Source organism: Chenopodium quinoa, unplaced genomic scaffold (genome assembly GCF_001683475.1).
Source record: "Chenopodium quinoa cultivar QQ74 unplaced genomic scaffold, ASM168347v1, whole genome shotgun sequence".
Classification (NCBI taxonomy): Eukaryota; Viridiplantae; Streptophyta; class Magnoliopsida; order Caryophyllales; family Amaranthaceae; genus Chenopodium; species Chenopodium quinoa.
Window position 1 is genome coordinate 895,419 of NW_018742334.1, and position 17,483 is coordinate 912,901.

The window sequence follows — 17,483 nt, forward strand, 5'->3', positions numbered from 1 at the left end:
CGGATACCGGGTAGGGTACCGGCGTAAGGTGCTTGGGCTTCAGCTTGATTTGATTGTAGGCCTTTCGGAATGTTTGCTCCGCTGCCACCGTCAACAAGGACCTTACTGACGTCGTGGTTGGCCACCGTGGCGATGATCACCAACGAATCCTCGTGAGGGAACGTTACCCCCCGGCAGTCGGCGGCTGTGAACGTCATGTTCGGCACCAGCGACTGGGGAGGCTGAATGTCAGCGTTGTTCACCTGGTTGATCAGAGCCCTAAGGTGTCGCTTGTGCTCCTTCCGAGAGCATATTCCTCCCGAGATAACATTGATCGGAGAGAATTTTCCCTTTGGTTTTTTACTGTTCTTCCGGGGGAAGTCGAGGTCTTGCCGAGAGTCCTTTGTTGACTTCTCGGACTCCTTTTTCTCGCGGTGATCCGCGATGTATTTTTTCAAGTATCCCTTCCGGACCATGTCCTCTATCTGGTCCTTTAGTTGGATACACTCCTCAGTGTTATGTCCCGGAGATTCGTGGAACTCGCACCACTGATTTTTATTTTTTCGCTGATACCACTCCGGGAGTGGTCTCGGCTTTCGGTAACTCTGCTCCTCCTTCGTCACGCTGTAAATTTTGGCGCATGGAAGAGAAAGCGGAGTGTAGGACTCGTATCTGCCTGTGTATGAGGCAGATTTTTCCTTCTTTGGGTCGTTGGCCGAAGACTGTTCTGAGGCCTTTGCTTTTCCCTTTGTCCTCTGGCCTTGGCCTTCAGACAAGGGTGTTTGTTTTTGCTTCCCTCCCCCATATTGAGGTTGGGTTTTTGCTTTGTTCCACTCTTCGGCTCGGATGAATTTATCCGAGGCGCTCAGAGCTTCCTCCAAGGTCTGCGGGGTATGCATGACCATGAAGTCTAGGAACTTCCCGGACTGAAGGCCATTCTGCATTGCAAAAACGGCTAGCCCGTGGTCCAGCTGAGAGACGCTGGATGACTCGTTGCTGAAGCGGGTCAGATAGTCTCGAAGGCTTTCGGTCTCCCCCTGTTGCAGACCCATGAGTTCTGCAGTAGTCTTCTCTCGGCGGTTTGCCGTGGAAAACTTGCTCCTAAATTTGGAGGACAGATCATCCCACCCTGTTATAGAGCCTTGCTTTACTCCCTTGGAGATCCATGCTCGCGCGACCCCCTTGAGAGTGGTTGGGAAATATTTGCACCAAGTCGCTTCGGATCTGGGGCAAAGATGCATATGAGCCTCATACGAGGCAACGTGGTCCTTCGGATCCGAAGTCCCATCATATGTGATGTGCGACAGTATTTTAACCGTGGGCACGTGCTCTTCCAGTATCCATTGCTCGAATGGGGAACTGGCGGGTAGCATAACGACTTTGCCCTTGTTCCTGGCCGAAGGGACCGCGCTCCGCCCTCTTAGAGAGGTAGGAGTGGTTTTCGTCCCTGGCTGGGAAGTCTGGGCCTCGGCTGCAGGGAACGAGAGGCGACTGTGCACTCTCGGTTCCTTGCCGCCGAGTCGGTCGAGAACACTTCGGCGAACAGTCTCAGGTTGTTCTTGGCGAGCAGATTCTGGCCGAGAAGCTGAGCTGCTGCTCTTATGCGTTTCCTGTCGGGAGGTCGAGGATCCTCTGAAGAATTGAGGGTTCTTTTTCCTCTCTTTTTCAGTTTTCCAGGTATCCTCTTCCCACTCTTCCAGTTCCCGGAAGGAAGGAAGTTTCCCACCATCATGGTCTAGCTTCCTCCGCTGATGCCGGGTATGCGGAGGAGTTCGATCGCGAGGTGGCGGCATATTTTGTGCCCTCATTGCCTCCATGAGCACGGCCAGCGCTCTTGCCACCTCCTCCGAGCTGGGCCCCGTCAAAGGGGTTCTCGGCTGAGTATGGGAATGAGAGCGGACGGTCGATGGTTGGCTTTGGGGCACTGAATGTGTCCTATGATCGGACTGACCCCTGCTAGACCGAGAGTGACTCGGCCTATGATGAGAGTTATGAATTACGGGAGAAAGGGAATCCCCCCTGTATGATCCTCCCCCCGAGCTGGCACCCTTGGGAGAGTTCCGGTCCGGTGAGGGTGATGGTGTAGGGGTTTTAGGCTTTTCGCCTGCTCCTTGACGGAGGCTTTTGCTCTTGCGGTTCTTAGCCATTGCTACTAAGATAATTGCAAGATTATTTTGGTTAGAAACTTGGCTTAAAGATTTTTGAAAGTCTTCCCCACAGACGGCGCCAAATTGTTTCGGGTGAAAACAATGGGACCTCGGCGAAGGTCCGATGAAGTGGAGAAGACTGGATTCGGTCCAAGTGATGTTGGGCCGAAGGTTTCCTGCAAAGTAAACACACGTAAACTAGCCTCGGGGGTGTTGCCAAGAAAGGCCCCTCCGATGCTAGAGTCAGTACAGTGTGTAGAAAGAGAATGCTATGCAAGAGAATTAATTGCTTGAGGCTTTGTTTGAATGAATGTACAAATGTAATATTGATGACTTTTATACCTTTGCATATATGGAGAAGTTGGGCCTTAGCCCAATTGACTTGCCTTGGACTGATCTTGACTTTAGCACAATTGGGGAGTTGAACCTTGACCTTGGGCTTTTAATTGGATCATTTAATGACTAGGCCCAATTGGACTAAATTGGACTCAAACAGTACTTAAATTTGATGTATCAAAAAAAAAAAAAGTACAAAGTCTCAATTCTCAAACATCAACAACACAATTATATTAAGGGTAACACCCCATCCAAAAATAAATAAATAAAAATATTAGCAAAGGTGGAGGTCATGACAACTGCTATAAAATAATGTAATCTCATGCATTCATGCATGCAAACCTTTTTACAAAGTCTATGTATTCCTTGATTCAAAATGTTCTAAAACAAAGTTTTCGTGTCATATAAATTCAACTACATGATCATATTATATTCAAGATCATGTACACACGTCTCACATTTTTCAAACTGATTTGACTTTACTATTGAAGTATCTACTTATAAATTTATTTTAATCGTACTTAATTACTAACTAGTAGCTAACCTAGCTTATCTCAAGAAAAATTCATCATTTTATTGGTAAAAATAGAAGTTATTTAGAAATATGTAACATTTTGTGTCATATTGTAAGTATCCTTAAATCACTCCATATGAATTTTGTTGTATTCAATTGTTCTTATTTATATAAACTCGGAAGACGGCTAATAATAGTAACTATTATTATTATTATTTAATTATTCATAGAAAAGAATAATTGTATTTTTGCTCATCAATATTTCGAATGCACGGGGAAAGAGAGGAGAAGGGGGGGGGGGGAGTGTTAGAGGTACTTCTTCTATTGTAATTATTATTTGGGTCAAAATTACACCAAATCTCATTAAACTTATAAGAAATAATGTATTAACTAATTAAGGAGAGATTGATTCAATGTCGTAAAGTACTATATATATTTTTGAATTTCAACTTTTTCATGTAAAAAATAAGAAAATTAGTTAAACAATTAAGACGTATTTTAGACATCGTGAAATGTCAAATGAAGCAATATTAAAAAATAGTAGATGGAATAGCAACCAACACAATTCATTTCAAGGATTTTTTTTATTTTGTTTGTTTGTACAAGAGAGTACGTGTGCATAGTTATTACAGGGTGTTCTTATTCTATATTCAAAAAAATGAGTTGGAAATTATTGTGATATATCCCAAAGATATTATTCAAAGTTCAAATTATTTATTCTTAATATAGAGAATAGAGTATAGAGTTGTGTTATTAAAATCTCGATGCAGCTAATTAAGGGCTCGATGAAGCTTAAGGGCAATGTTTTCTCATCTTCTCTTTGTCTGGACTATATATGTCTATTACTTAGATTCCTTCACTACTTATTTAGGTGCCTAGATAATTAGTCAAATTATTGTACTATTTTTATTGTAAATATGTAAAAATGTAGCCATGCATGTAGTATTATTCAAATCGCATGTCATACTTATTTTTTTTTGGTAGGCTAACTAGTTAGTGTTACTATTCAATCACGAGCGTATACTAAAGTTTAACTTTTTCTTATAGAAATATTTCCTTTATCTTGTTTGCTTTAATTTAGAGCTGCCAAAAGTTGACCCGACACGAAATACCGACTCAAACCCGATTATTAACCGATCCATCTAAACCCGAAAAAATGGTGACCTGACCCAACCTGAAACCAACCCTAGACCCGAGCTGACCCGAATATGTGAGACCCGAATCCGAACATGAACTGAACTGGAGATGACCCGACCCGAATGTAACCCGTAAATTATTGACCTGAACCGAACCCGACATGAACCGAAATTGACCCAAACACGTTTTAACCCGTCAAAACCCGAATTTAACCCAAATAGTTACTAACCTGACCTGAATTCAACCCGACCCGTTCCTAACCTAACCCGAATTTAATCCAACCTGTTACAAACCCGACCTGAAATCAACCCGATCGATTTATTATTGACCTAACCCAAATTCAACCCAACATGTTATTATATTGACCCGTCTCGAATTTTACTATACCTATTACTAACCCGACCCAAAAATTCAACCCGATCTGTTACTAACTCGACTTAAAATTAACACGACTTGTTACTGACCGAATCTAAATTCAACCCAAATTGTTCCTGATCCGATTTTAAATCACCTTAAATGCAAATTAAACTACCTTATTATTGTTGATTAAAGTATTTTGTCAAGGGAGACCAAGTCGGTACAGGCCAGCAAAAGAAAGGAGCATCATCCTCAAATTTAAGAGTTAAATATAGTATATATTTGTTATATGGTCAAAGAAGATAATTATCTTCCTAAATTATAAACTATGGTTCCCTAGTATATTGCCATATACATTATAGTCAAAGGAAATAATTAGCTCGATAAAAATGATAATTATATATTTCACTACAAAATTAAGTCAATATAGCATCAACTAAAATTTGTTGCTATCCACCAAAAATTCGTTGCCAACTCTATTTAGCAACGGATTGGAAACGAAAATTTGTTGTTACTAAAAGGCTTGTTGCCATGGAATTTTGGCTACTAGTTGCAAAACAATTTTGTTGCAATATTGCATCAATTTATATATAGTTTCCATGATGGTTGCTGTTTTTGGTGCACTCGTTGCCAACTTTGGCAACAGATTACCATTGGCCGTTGCTAAAATTAGCAACAAATTATTAATGTTAGTTCCTAAAATAGCAACAAACTATTAATGTTTGTTCCAAAAAATAGCAACAAATTATTAAAGTTGGTTCATAAAATTAAAATAGCAACAAATCATAAATATTGATTGCTATCAACACTACTCATGTTAGGTCAACTCGGCTTGACTTTGCATGTAAGGCTCTTTGAATCTTCAGTCACAAGAATCGCAGTTGGTAGGAGTCGAACTTGTGACCTCAAAGTCACATGGTGAATCTTTTACCAACTATACCAAGTACTATTTGTTTACATATAGGAATATAATTTATAATAAGTGAATGAAATATTAGAGATGAAATTGAAAATTTTGTCTCTAAATTAGAGACAAAATCAAAATTCCGTCTCTAAATAAGAGACGAAATTTTAATCCGTCTCTATTTGATATCATTATAGCAACAAATAATAAGAAGAGTGTCTTCGAATAATTTTACACATAATAGAAAAAAGTGGCCAACATATAAATTAACAACAAAATGTAATACAACTCGTTTCCAATGGCAACAACTAAAAAAATACGTTATCATCTAGCAACAATAGTTTAGACGACTTGTTTCTAAAAGCAACAATTCAAAAGCTCATTGCCTTTGTTTGTTTCTAAATCAATACAAATAAAATATTTGTTGCATGTCATAGTATGTTACTATATGGAAACAAGAAAAAAAAATGATGTCATCTAGTAACAGCTAGTAAGACAATTTGTTTTAAACAACAACAAATCAAAAATATGTAGCCATTAATTATTAAAAAATAAAGCATAAAATATCGCTTTTAATTAGTCAATGAAAAAAAAATTATATAGTTGCTATTTAGCAACATTTTAAAAATCTGTTCCCAAACTTAGTTGCTAAAAAACTTTTATTTTTGTAGTGTTTATAGTTAGTTGAACCCGAATATGACCCGACTTGGAAATGACCCGACCTGATTGTAACCTGCAAATTATTGACTTGAACATAACCCTACTTGAATCCGAGAATGACCCGACTTGGAAATGACCCAACCTGATTATAACCCGCAAATTATTAGCTTGAACCGAACCCGACTTGAACCCGAGAATGACCCGACCTGATTATAACCCACAAATTATTAACTTGAACCAAACCCGGCTCAAACCCGAGAATGACCCGACCTAATTCTAACCCGGAAATTATTGACTTGAAAAAAAATCGACTTGAACCCGAAAATTACCCTAACCCGTTTTAACCCGTGAAAACCAGACCTATTGTTCACCCGACCCGAATGTAATTCGATCCGTTATTAACCAAACCTAAACCCGACAAGAAGTATGACCCGACGTGACCCGACTCAAGCTTGCCCAACCCAAACCTAACCTGCATAGGTTATGGAATTTATCCGAATTAACCCGACTCAATTTGACCCGACCCACTCTAACCAACCTAAATCCGACCCGTTTACCTGAATTGACAGCTCTACCCAAAACCTCCAAAATTTCTTAAAAAGCGTGGATGTTAGCCTTCAATCCTAGAATTTTTTTACCTGGAAATAAAAATTGCCGAAATGTTTACCATGGTCCCTAATACCCTCCGGGAGTCCGGTTGGCTGTGTGGAACCATCCAATTTGCCTTTAAATGACCAATTTACTGTTTACAATTTGCACCGATTTCATTAACTACAGTTTACCACGAACATTTATGAATACAACATATAATGATCATATATGGATCCAAATAGCATTATATGACCCCGAGATGGATCCCCTAAAATCTCAATGCTTTTCGACATCGGGCCAAAACATTAGAAATTTCTCAAAAAACATGGATATTAGCCTTCAGTTTTGGAAATTTTTGAATTTTTTTTGCCTGGACATAAAAATTGACGAAATGTTTACCATGGTCCCAAATACCCTCCAGGAATCCAATTGGGTGCGTGGGTGGAACCATCCAATTTTCCTTTAACGACCAATTTACCGGTTTTCAACTTACACCGATTTCATTAATTCAAGCCTACCACGAACATTTATGACAATAAATAATGATCATATATGGTTCCAAATGACATTATATGACCTCGAAAACTTGTTGGCGACTCTTTTGCTTTATCTTCCTTCCCTTTGGACGCCACCATACTTAAGCGTATGATCACAGTGGGGTTCAAGTTTGGGGTAATGCTTGAAATATTCCCTACAACAGGATACATTTAGAAGACAACTATAAGCCCTATATTTAACACAAGAGAAGGTTGAATCCTAATATGCAGGAAGTAGTCAAGAAAAAGGTTATTAAATTACTTGATACAGGCATTATCTATCCTATTTCTGACTCAAAGCGAGTAAGCAATTTCAAGACTTTTCGGCACCGGGTCCTGAAACCTCCAAAATTTCTCAAAAAGCGTGGATATTAGTCTTCAATTTTGGAATTTTTTGACTTTTTTTTGCCCGGAAATAAAAATTTCCGAAATGTTTACCATGGTCCCTAATATCCTCCGGGAGTCCAATTGGGTTGGTGGAACCATCCAATTTGCCTTTAAACGACCAATTTTAGCAGTTTACAACTTGCACCGATTTCATTAATTCAAGCCTACCACGAACATTTTTTACAACAAATAATGATCATATATGGTTCCAAATCGGCAATATATGACCTGGAGATGTATCCCATAGAATTTCAAGACTTTTCAACACCGAGCCCCGAAACCTCCAAAATTTCACAAAAAGCGTGGATATTAGCCTTCAATTTTGGAATTTTTTTGACTTTTTTTTCTCCCGAAAATAAAAATTGCCGAAATGTTTACTATGGTACCTAATACTCTCTGGGAGTCCAATTGGGTGTGTTGAACCATTCAATTTGCTTTTAAACAGCCAATTTATCTATTTATACTTGCACCGATTCACTGTTTACAACATCCAATTTAATTAACTTGCACCGAATCCGACTTGATCCGAAATTGACCCAAACCTGTTTAACCCGTCAAAAACCTGAATTTAACCCAGCTTGTTACTAACCTGACCTGAATTCAACCCGGCCCGAATTTAACCCAACCCGTTACAAACCCGACCCGAAATCAACTCAACTTGTTATTGACCTAACCCAAATTCAACCGACTTGTTTTTTACCCGACCCGAATTTTACCATACTTATTACTTACCTAACCCAAAAATTCAACCTGATCTGTTACTAACCCGACTCGAAATTAACATGACTTGTTATTGACCGACCTAAATTCAACCCAAATTGTTCCTGATTTGATTTCAAATCACCTTAAATACAATTTAAACTACCTTATTATTGTTGATCAAAGCATTTTGTCTTGGGAGACCAAGTCGGTCCAGGCCAGCAAAAGAAAGGTAGATTATACTCAAATTTAAGACTTAAATATAGTACGACGTATATATTTTTTGTATGGTCAAAGGAGATAATTATTTTTCTAAATTATAAACTATACTTCCCTAGATATTGCCATGTATATTTTAGTCAAAGGAAATAATTAGCTTGATAAAAATGATAATTATCTATTTTTAGTTACTTGAACCCGAATATGACCCGACTTGGAAATGACCCGACCTGATTGTAACCTGCAAATTATTGACTTGAACATAACCGACTTGAATCCGAGAATGACTTGACTTGGAAATGACCCAACCTGATTATAACCCACAAATTATTGACTTAAACCTAATTAACCCGACTTGAACCCAAGAATGACCCGACCTGATTATAATCCGCAAATTATTGACTTGAACCGAACCCAACTCAAACCCGAGAATGACCCGACTTGATCCTAACTCGCAAAATATTGACTTGAATCAAACCCGACTCGAACCCGAGAATTACCCTAACCCGTTTTAACCCGAATTAAACCCTACCTATTGTTCAACCGACCCGAATGTAACCGACCTGTTATTAAACCGACCTAAACCCGACCCAAATCCGATAAGAAGTATGACCCGACGTGACCCTACTCAAGCATGACCCAACCCAAACCCGACCCTCATAAGTTATGGAATTAATCTGAAATGACCCGACCCGAGTTGACCCGACGCACTCTTACCTGACCCGTTTACCCGAATTGACAGCTCTAGTTTGCTTCATAGTCATTAACTCATTATGAATTTCATTATAGCTTAATTGTGCTAAGTATTAAGTTAAGACGACATTTCAAATAAAAAAAATAAAAATCAAATTAGGACAATGTTCTATTTGACTAAACTTCATTTATCTTATCTTATTAATTCATTAATTTATTTATATATATTTTTTGACGGCGCAATAAATTAATATATAATTAATTAGTTTATTTATAACTAGTTTTGTGCCCCGGCGATGCCCGGGTAGTTATGGACTTTTTTTAAAAATAAAATTATATTATCATAATTCAATTTGATTGAAAATAGAATTATAAATTAACTTTTTTTGCTACAAAGTCAATCTATATTTATCCAACGTGGTAGATACTTGGCGAAAAATTAAAACGCTAAATGATGTTGTCTTGTGGCCTAATTATAAATTTATTATTTGGTATTTTACCGAAGAAATAACTCTAAACTAATAATCTTATTCTAAAATTCTATCCTAATTTGATTGAAAATAAGATTTTTATCTAATCTTATTCTGGCACGACACTTGATGGTTTGGCGCAATAAATTAATATATAATTAATTAGTTTATTTGTAATTATACAAAGTATTATCTTATCTCATCAATCTTCTTATTAGTTACAAAGTATAAACTTATCTGATTTAAACTCATTAAAACCTATATTGTCACACATGAACTCTGGACTTATTTGAACATATATTATCTGAATTGAATTTAAATCAAGTTAGACAACCGTAATCAACAGAGTACTACGCTCTAGCTTACCTAATTTAATTACTAAAAAGTTTTCTATCAAGATAAAAAAAGTTAACGATTTAACGTGGATAGTTAACCAGAATAACTCAAAATAATCAACCAAATCCAAATTTACACACCCATAACATAAAGATCAACAAATCGATCTACAATAGACAATGACTCAATAACTTATCAATTTACCATAACGATACCATTAATCATTACAAAAAACTCCTAATCATAATTTTTTAATTTTCAACCAAATCCAAATCCAAATTTTTTTTATTACACATATAAAAATCATACATCCTTTTTTTTTTCCATTGTCATAATATTTTGTCCTTATCCTTTCACAAATTCTCTCTCCTCTGTCTCCCAACTCCCTACACTCCCCTCGACTCCATTGCTCCTCTCTTCTTCCTTCTCCCTTCCATCCGGAAATTACTCTTTTACCCCTACTTTCTCACCTTTAAACCCCCTATTTCAAGGGCATTATCGTCATTTCCTTTCAACTCCGTCATCGCTTTTCCAGTTTTCCCTCCATTACAGACTCACCTCAACTCTCCCCTCTTCTTCAACTCATAAATTTCTGTCTCATTCCCCCAATTTTCTCGATTTCTGGGATTTTTGATCGGAGATGGCGACGGCGGCGATGGCGACTGCCGCCGGAGCTATTCTGGTGTTGTATGTGCTTTTGAATCGGAGATTATCGGCGAATTCTGATGAAAATGGTGATGATCGGAGTTGTAATGATGGTGAAACACGATCGATTAGACGGAAGATTTCTCGGCGGCCTGCGCAAGCTCCGGCGACTTGGTTTGAGACGATTAGTACTTTGTCGGAAACTTTAAGGTTTACGTATTCGGAAACTTTGGGGAAATGGCCTCTCGGTGATTTGGCTTTTGGGATCAATTATCTCATGCGTCGGCAGGTTTGTTGATTTTTTTTTTCTGGAATTTCTGGTGATTTAGGTTGATTTTGATTGATTAAGCTTTGATTTACTGTTGATTAGTGTAAGATTAATTTTGGTTTAGTGATTTTTGTTGGTTGGTATTTGGGAAAGTTTATAATTTTAGCTTAAAGATTGGAAATTGTCAATTGCCAAGCAATCTGAATCACCCTGTATCAATTAAGCCTGCATGTCGTACCTTAGAGGCAAGCTAATGATTTAATTTTGAAGTGCTGTGATTGTATTATCTGCAAGCTAGGGACTTTTATTTATATGTGTAGTTTGAAGGTACCTTTATTAGATTATGTGTCTTATATGTTAATCTAAGATAAGATGAATGATTTTATGATTCATAGGATTGGATGATCTTTTGTTATTAATCTAGGGATCTTACTAAGAGGGAGACTTGGTTTTTGGGAATTTGGTGAAAAGGGTTTAAAGGACAAAGGTGATGGTGATGCAGGGATAATGGGGTCAAATTGTAGGGTGTTGATTGGAAAATGAGAGAATGGAATGGAAGCATGAGGTTAAATTTCTCTGGGAATCTCAAATTTGGTTTGGAAGTACTATGTACAATAAAGGTCTTCTATTTTTCCGGAATTAATTAGATGCTTACAATAATGTTCAAATGGTGTATGCTAATATTTAGGTAATTAGCTTAAATGCTTACAATAGTCTTCATATATAGAGGATTTCTTTCATGCATTGGAGGTGAAATGCGTAGGGAAAGATGTGTTTGTTTTGGGTTATTAGAGTTAGCTGTTTACTGGTGAGTATCACCATGCATATTAGTTATCAATAAAAGCATGCTAACCTATCCTGGTGAGATGATCATGCAACCTTCTCTATGACGGGCTGAGGGATTTCAAGTTCTGAGATTAACTCTTATCAAATGAGGGTGTCTTTGATTATCAGTGACCAATGGCCATATATGCCTGTAGGCTGTGGTAACTGTCTAATTATACTAGTGATACGTAATTGTTGACTAGTTGTCACATCAGGGGAGTAATCCATTACTTCACTTCCTACCTTGAATAGCACTTTCCATTATTTCTCAGCTTCCCCATCAGCTGGTCATTGTTTAAGCTTTTTCGATTCTTTATATTTCCTCCTTGTTACTCTATCTCTGGTTCTTATGTCTGCTGGTGAGTTAGAGTGGGTAATGGCCGGTGTGTTCATGATTATTGATGGGTGTGATGATCAACTCTTCCGATGCTATAACTGTACTTTAAGAGTTTCTGACTTTTATTTATGAGACTCAAGGTTGGCTGAATGATGCAAAATATCAATGTAGTGGTTATAAGTTGTGGGGAAGAAGTTGAGATATTTATAAATATAGGGAGATTGAAGTGTTATGGTATTCGCTGCAATGCTGCTAGCCTGCTAGTCTTTATTGGTCAGAAATTTGGAAATAAGGCTGTATACTTCTTGACCTTTTTGGACATAGCTAAACGTGGGCTTTTGGTTGTTATGTTGCTGCAGCAGTGGCACTTGTCTTTCATTAACAATGATGAATTAGTGAACCTTATCGTGACATATGCCTTCAATGGAGATGTCGGAGGATTCACAATGATGCCTGCTTTGGGTTTTCTTTTTAAGATGGTAAGAGAAGATTGTCATTCGAGAAAGAAGATGAGCTATATAGGCCTATATAGGGTATAATTTTCTAAAGGGAGCCTTCCTGAGTTCTTATAGGGGTGTTGTATAGTTTTCATTTAGTCTCTGATTTCAGGTTTTATACTCTGGGTTGTTTCCCATATTTGGGATTAAGGCTACGATTGTTATTGTTTTCCCTGGGATTTCCTAACACTCCTTAATGTGTATAATTTCCTAGGCAAAAGATGAAAGCTTCTTGGGCTATATTTAAAAACAAAACCAAAAAAAAAAAAAAAAAAAAAAAAAAAAAACACAATTTTCAAGTTTCAAAACAATCTGTCTATGCACCTTGTTATCTTTAATATGTAAAACAAAAATTGGCCCAATTTTTTTTTTGTACTTTTCAAAGGTGAATCCTACTTGCATTGTAGGTGTTTTTTTTATAAGGTTAAGAATCTGACAATTCTTTTAACTACTCCTGAAAGTAGATTAACCGAGCAAACTTCTTTGTAATAACACTTTTGACAAGCATTGCTCACAATGGAATACAGTTTACACTCTCCAAAAAGAGACTGAGATCTAGGTATTTCGTGAAGTTTACAGTTCTATGGAAACTGTCGTAGTTATATGGTCTTTCTTTTTGTCAGTGTTGAGTTTATTTGACTCTGAAACTATGCTTTACAGGGTGATTTACAAGTTGCAGGTGTTTATGCTGGAGGCGATTGTATACAGCTCAAAGGTCCTGAAATCGTGGCTGAATTAAAACATTTACTGAGGCTATTAACTCTCTGTATGCTTTTCTCCAAGAAGCCATTTCCTGTGTTTTTGGAGTCTGCTGGGTTCTCAGAGGCTGATGTTCTTCTTCAAAAGCCCAAAGCTGCTGTAAGCAAACAACTTCTGCATGTTTCTTTTTTGGTGTTTCTGATTTTAGGCCATCATTCGTAGAGCATTTTGTCCAGTATCAACAGCACATACCGATACCATTGTTGTATTTTCTCTTGAAAAAACTTCTTGGTTTGTTCCGTTGATGCATTATATATAGGACATAACAACTGAAACAAAGTTTTGTATGAAACAGCACCACTGTAACCCAATATTCCATACTATTTTTTTCCTGGAAGCATAATGTATTAAGTATATTCATATGCATGGAGTTGATTGGTAGTTGTAATTCTCTATTTTAATCTACTTAATTTCTGTAATACAACTTTGGCTTTTTGAGGGTGATACTCTTTACTCTATTTTGCTGTTGATTTTGTCTCTTATTCTAAAGAAGTTTGTGTTTGATGGTCAAATATTTGCAGCTTCTGAAGCCTGCTTTTACAATTATAAGTGATCATGGCAACAAATGTTTCCTTTTGTTGATTCGAGGTACTCACAGTATCAAAGATACATTAACAGCAGCAACTGGTGCAGTTGTGCCTTTTCATCATTCTGTATTACATGATGGAGGGATTAGCAATTTAATTCTGGGATATGCTCATTGTGGGATGGTAGCTGCAGCTCGTTGGATAGCTAAGCTTAGCACTCCCTGCCTCATCAAAGCTCTAAATGATAATCCTGATTATAATATCAAGGTAAGCAATGCATTTGGTGACTAATTGACTATATGTCTATATTTGTGTGTTGTATATTGGATCTATATGTTCTACATGCCTTGTACATTTGTGCATGTATATATTTGTGCTATCTGAACTTGTTGTGGGGGTTAATTTACTGGTCATATGGACATATAATTGATAGTTATTTAGAATTGAAAGTAAAATAATGCAACTCCTTGTTGCACTTTCATCCTTAACTAATGTACTGAAGCTTGTGTATACTATCTAATTAATTGCTGACATAGTATATGCTGTGATTGATGTTTCTAAAGGGTTGAGTGGCTCCCTTTTGTGCTTCAGGTTGTTGGTCATTCCCTTGGTGGTGGAACTGCTGCTTTGTTGACGTACATTTTCCGAGAACAAAAGGAGTTTTCCTCTAGTACCTGTGTATCATTTGCCCCAGGTATTTATCTTACTTGACCTATTTTGAGTGCCATCAAATGTATCCTGTGATTTTTTATTTTTACCCTTTACAAGTCGTCCTATATGTTGAGTGCTTGTTTCATGTAATAAAGAAAAATAAGTGGCACAAAATGAAGAGTTACAAAAATATATAAATTTTCTATTCATTTGGATCTATCCTCCATCCTTGAATTATAAGGCATACTTGATACAGAGATTGTTTTAAAGTATCAAGTAAAAATTCATAACTATTCTTCACAATTTAGAATTCTCACTTCTCAACCATAACCATAAAATATTCTCACTTAAGAGGCAGTATTAACGGGTATAATGGGAATGTTCAGTTTGTAAGTGGCCTACTTTTTGGGGGATTGCTTGAATTAAAAGTGTGTGTGTTTTCTTTATTTATTTTGTATATTTTTATAAGGGACTGAGGGAGTATTTTGTTAAAGTCATATAGTTGCTTAACAGTAGAGTCCATTCTTGCAGCTGCTTGTATGACGTGGGAATTGGCAGAATCAGGCAAGCATTTCATTTCTACAGTCATCAATGGTGCTGATTTAGTGCCGACGTTTTCAACTACATCTATTGATGCTCTTCGTTCTGAGGTGCTGGAATCTCTTCATGCTTTTCTTCATACTTCATTATATGTCTATATTGCTTCCTGTATGAACATGGCTCAAACTTTTGACTTGTGAGCAGGTCACTGCATCATCATGGTTAAATGATTTACGTGATCAAGTTGAGAGAACAAGAGTCCTAAATGTCGTCTACCGCTCTGCTTCAGCCATAGGGTCCCGTACACAATATATAGCCACCACTGCTAAGGCTAGGGTTGCTGGTGCTGGTGCTCTTTTTCGTCCTGTCTCCAGTGGCACTCAGGTAATTATTGGATTGGTTTGTAATAGATTTATGAAGAACTCAGCTTAGGTCATGGGGGCTAATAAAGCTTCATATTTGTGATAAAAAAGGAAAAGAAGATCAATTTTTCATTTGCTATCCTACTCAGATCACTATAGATAAAAAGGTTTGGACGTGTGTAAACAAATTACTTTTCTTTCGTCATTGCTTACTTAGATAGCTTGATAGTACCTAATGTTCTAACTACCTATTGGGTGCCTAATGAAACTTTTTTTAGGAGAGAGAGAGAGAGAGAAGAGGGGGGGGGGGTCTGTGAGGGTGGATAAGTGCTCTAATGCTAACTATCAATAGGATATTTCTGTCAAAAGGTTGAACCTAATGCCTGTATTTGAATTCTGCAAGCATTTGCAAATTGTGATTTTGGTAGTCATAAACATTTGCTATATTGTCCACTGACTTTGACTTTTTGATCCTACTGATTCAAATTCAAATGGCTCGTTGACCCTTTTTCTTGCTCTTTGTAAAAATTTGAAGTAGCAAACTGCAATTCCACTGCCAAAGGGTCAAATTTGAAAAAAAATAATTTTTTCAAAAATTATTACAATTGGTCAAGTAGATTATGTAGTTGTTTATAACTTTATATCCAACTCCCTGCCCCACTCAGAGTGCGAGCTTCTTTAGAGGCATTGGAGGGTAGTGGGGATGCACAAAATATCTAACAAATAGTGGATTTAAAAGTTAAAGTTGCAGGATATGGGTGATTGACTGAAAGGTTACCAAAAGTATTGGATACAGAGTAATAAATTGTGGTTGTAGATTTCAGGAAAAAAGTAGGCTTTGGCTTATTCATCATTATGTATGTGTAGGTTGTGATGAGGCGTGCTCAGGATGTTGCACAAGCCGTTGTCCGTACCCGTCCAACCTTGTCTTCGTGGTCCTGTATGGGAGCGCGACGTCGGAATGTGGGTCAATCAATAAACCTGAAAGAGGAGAATATGGCTGAGGCCTCATTGATTACTACCACCAGTACATCAGAAGTTCTTGTGACAGAAGTAGCTTCTAGAGACATCGAAATGCATGATGGTGATTACAACTTTTCAAGTGAAGGTTCAGTACACGAAATTGACACAGAGGAAGAGGAAGAGGAAGAGCAACTTCTGGCAGCAGATAAAGATATAACCACATCAACAATGGAGGCTGTGACTGAAGGTGAGCTGTGGTACCAGCTACAGAAGGAACTTGAGAAACAAGAGGAAGCTCAGGCTCAAGTTCAAGCGCAGGAGGAAGAAGCTGCCACTGTTAAAGAGATTACTGAAGAGGCACATATGTTAGCTGATGCTGTGGAGAATAAGCAACAGATTTCCACTACAGACATCCAAGAGAATCATCAGTTTTACCCACCAGGACGAATCATGCATATGGTATGTGCTCGTTTTTCCAATGATGCTAGTTCAGGTGACAACGATGCCGCTGAGGAACATGTGGGTATTTACGAAACACCTAGACATTTGTATAGTAAAATTAGATTGACAAAAATGATGATTAATGATCATTATATGCCAATGTATAAGAAAACGATGGAACAGCTTATCAATGAACTTGAAAATGACCAAACACTCTCAAGTGATACAAAAGAAAATTAAATCAATACCATATACTTCCATGTTTATACATGTTGGAAATCTCCTCAAAGGATTATTCGTCTTGCTTATGTTTGATGCACCGTTCAAGCTATTAGTATTGATAGAGATGTGCTTTTAAGTTTTCCGAAAATTAACACTAACAACGAAACATGTATTTAACAAAGACATCCAGACATTAACCAACAACCAGAATCCCTTACACTATACTCAAACCGGCTCAACTAGAGGAAGTGTTAATGTCTCCAACTGGCGAAGATTCAAACAAGAATCGTCCTTGTGCCTTGACCGTGCAAAGCTGAAAAACCTCTTGAGAATAAATAGACCTATGCAAACCATGGCATCACCTCAAATGACAAAAAATCTTCTTGAGCACCAGTTTAAAGACACTAGCACCAGATACATGGCAAAACGGACTAAGGGTCTGTTCTCATACGTTTATTTTCAGTTCAATTCAGTTCCTAAT

General features: G+C 37.5%; 1 protein-coding gene across 1 annotated transcript; it reads left to right on the forward strand.

Moving 5' to 3' along the window:
* Positions 1–10,258: 10,258 nt before the first annotated feature.
* On the forward strand, positions 10,259–17,050 carry LOC110692792. Its single transcript, XM_021869871.1, has 7 exons — positions 10,259–10,899; positions 13,198–13,395; positions 13,818–14,090; positions 14,415–14,517; positions 15,006–15,124; positions 15,219–15,398; positions 16,244–17,050. Exons 1-7 carry the CDS (start codon positions 10,606–10,608, stop codon positions 17,018–17,020), a joined length of 1,944 nt encoding a protein of 647 aa, XP_021725563.1. The 5' UTR covers positions 10,259–10,605; the 3' UTR covers positions 17,021–17,050.
* The last annotated feature ends 433 nt before the right edge of the window (positions 17,051–17,483 follow it).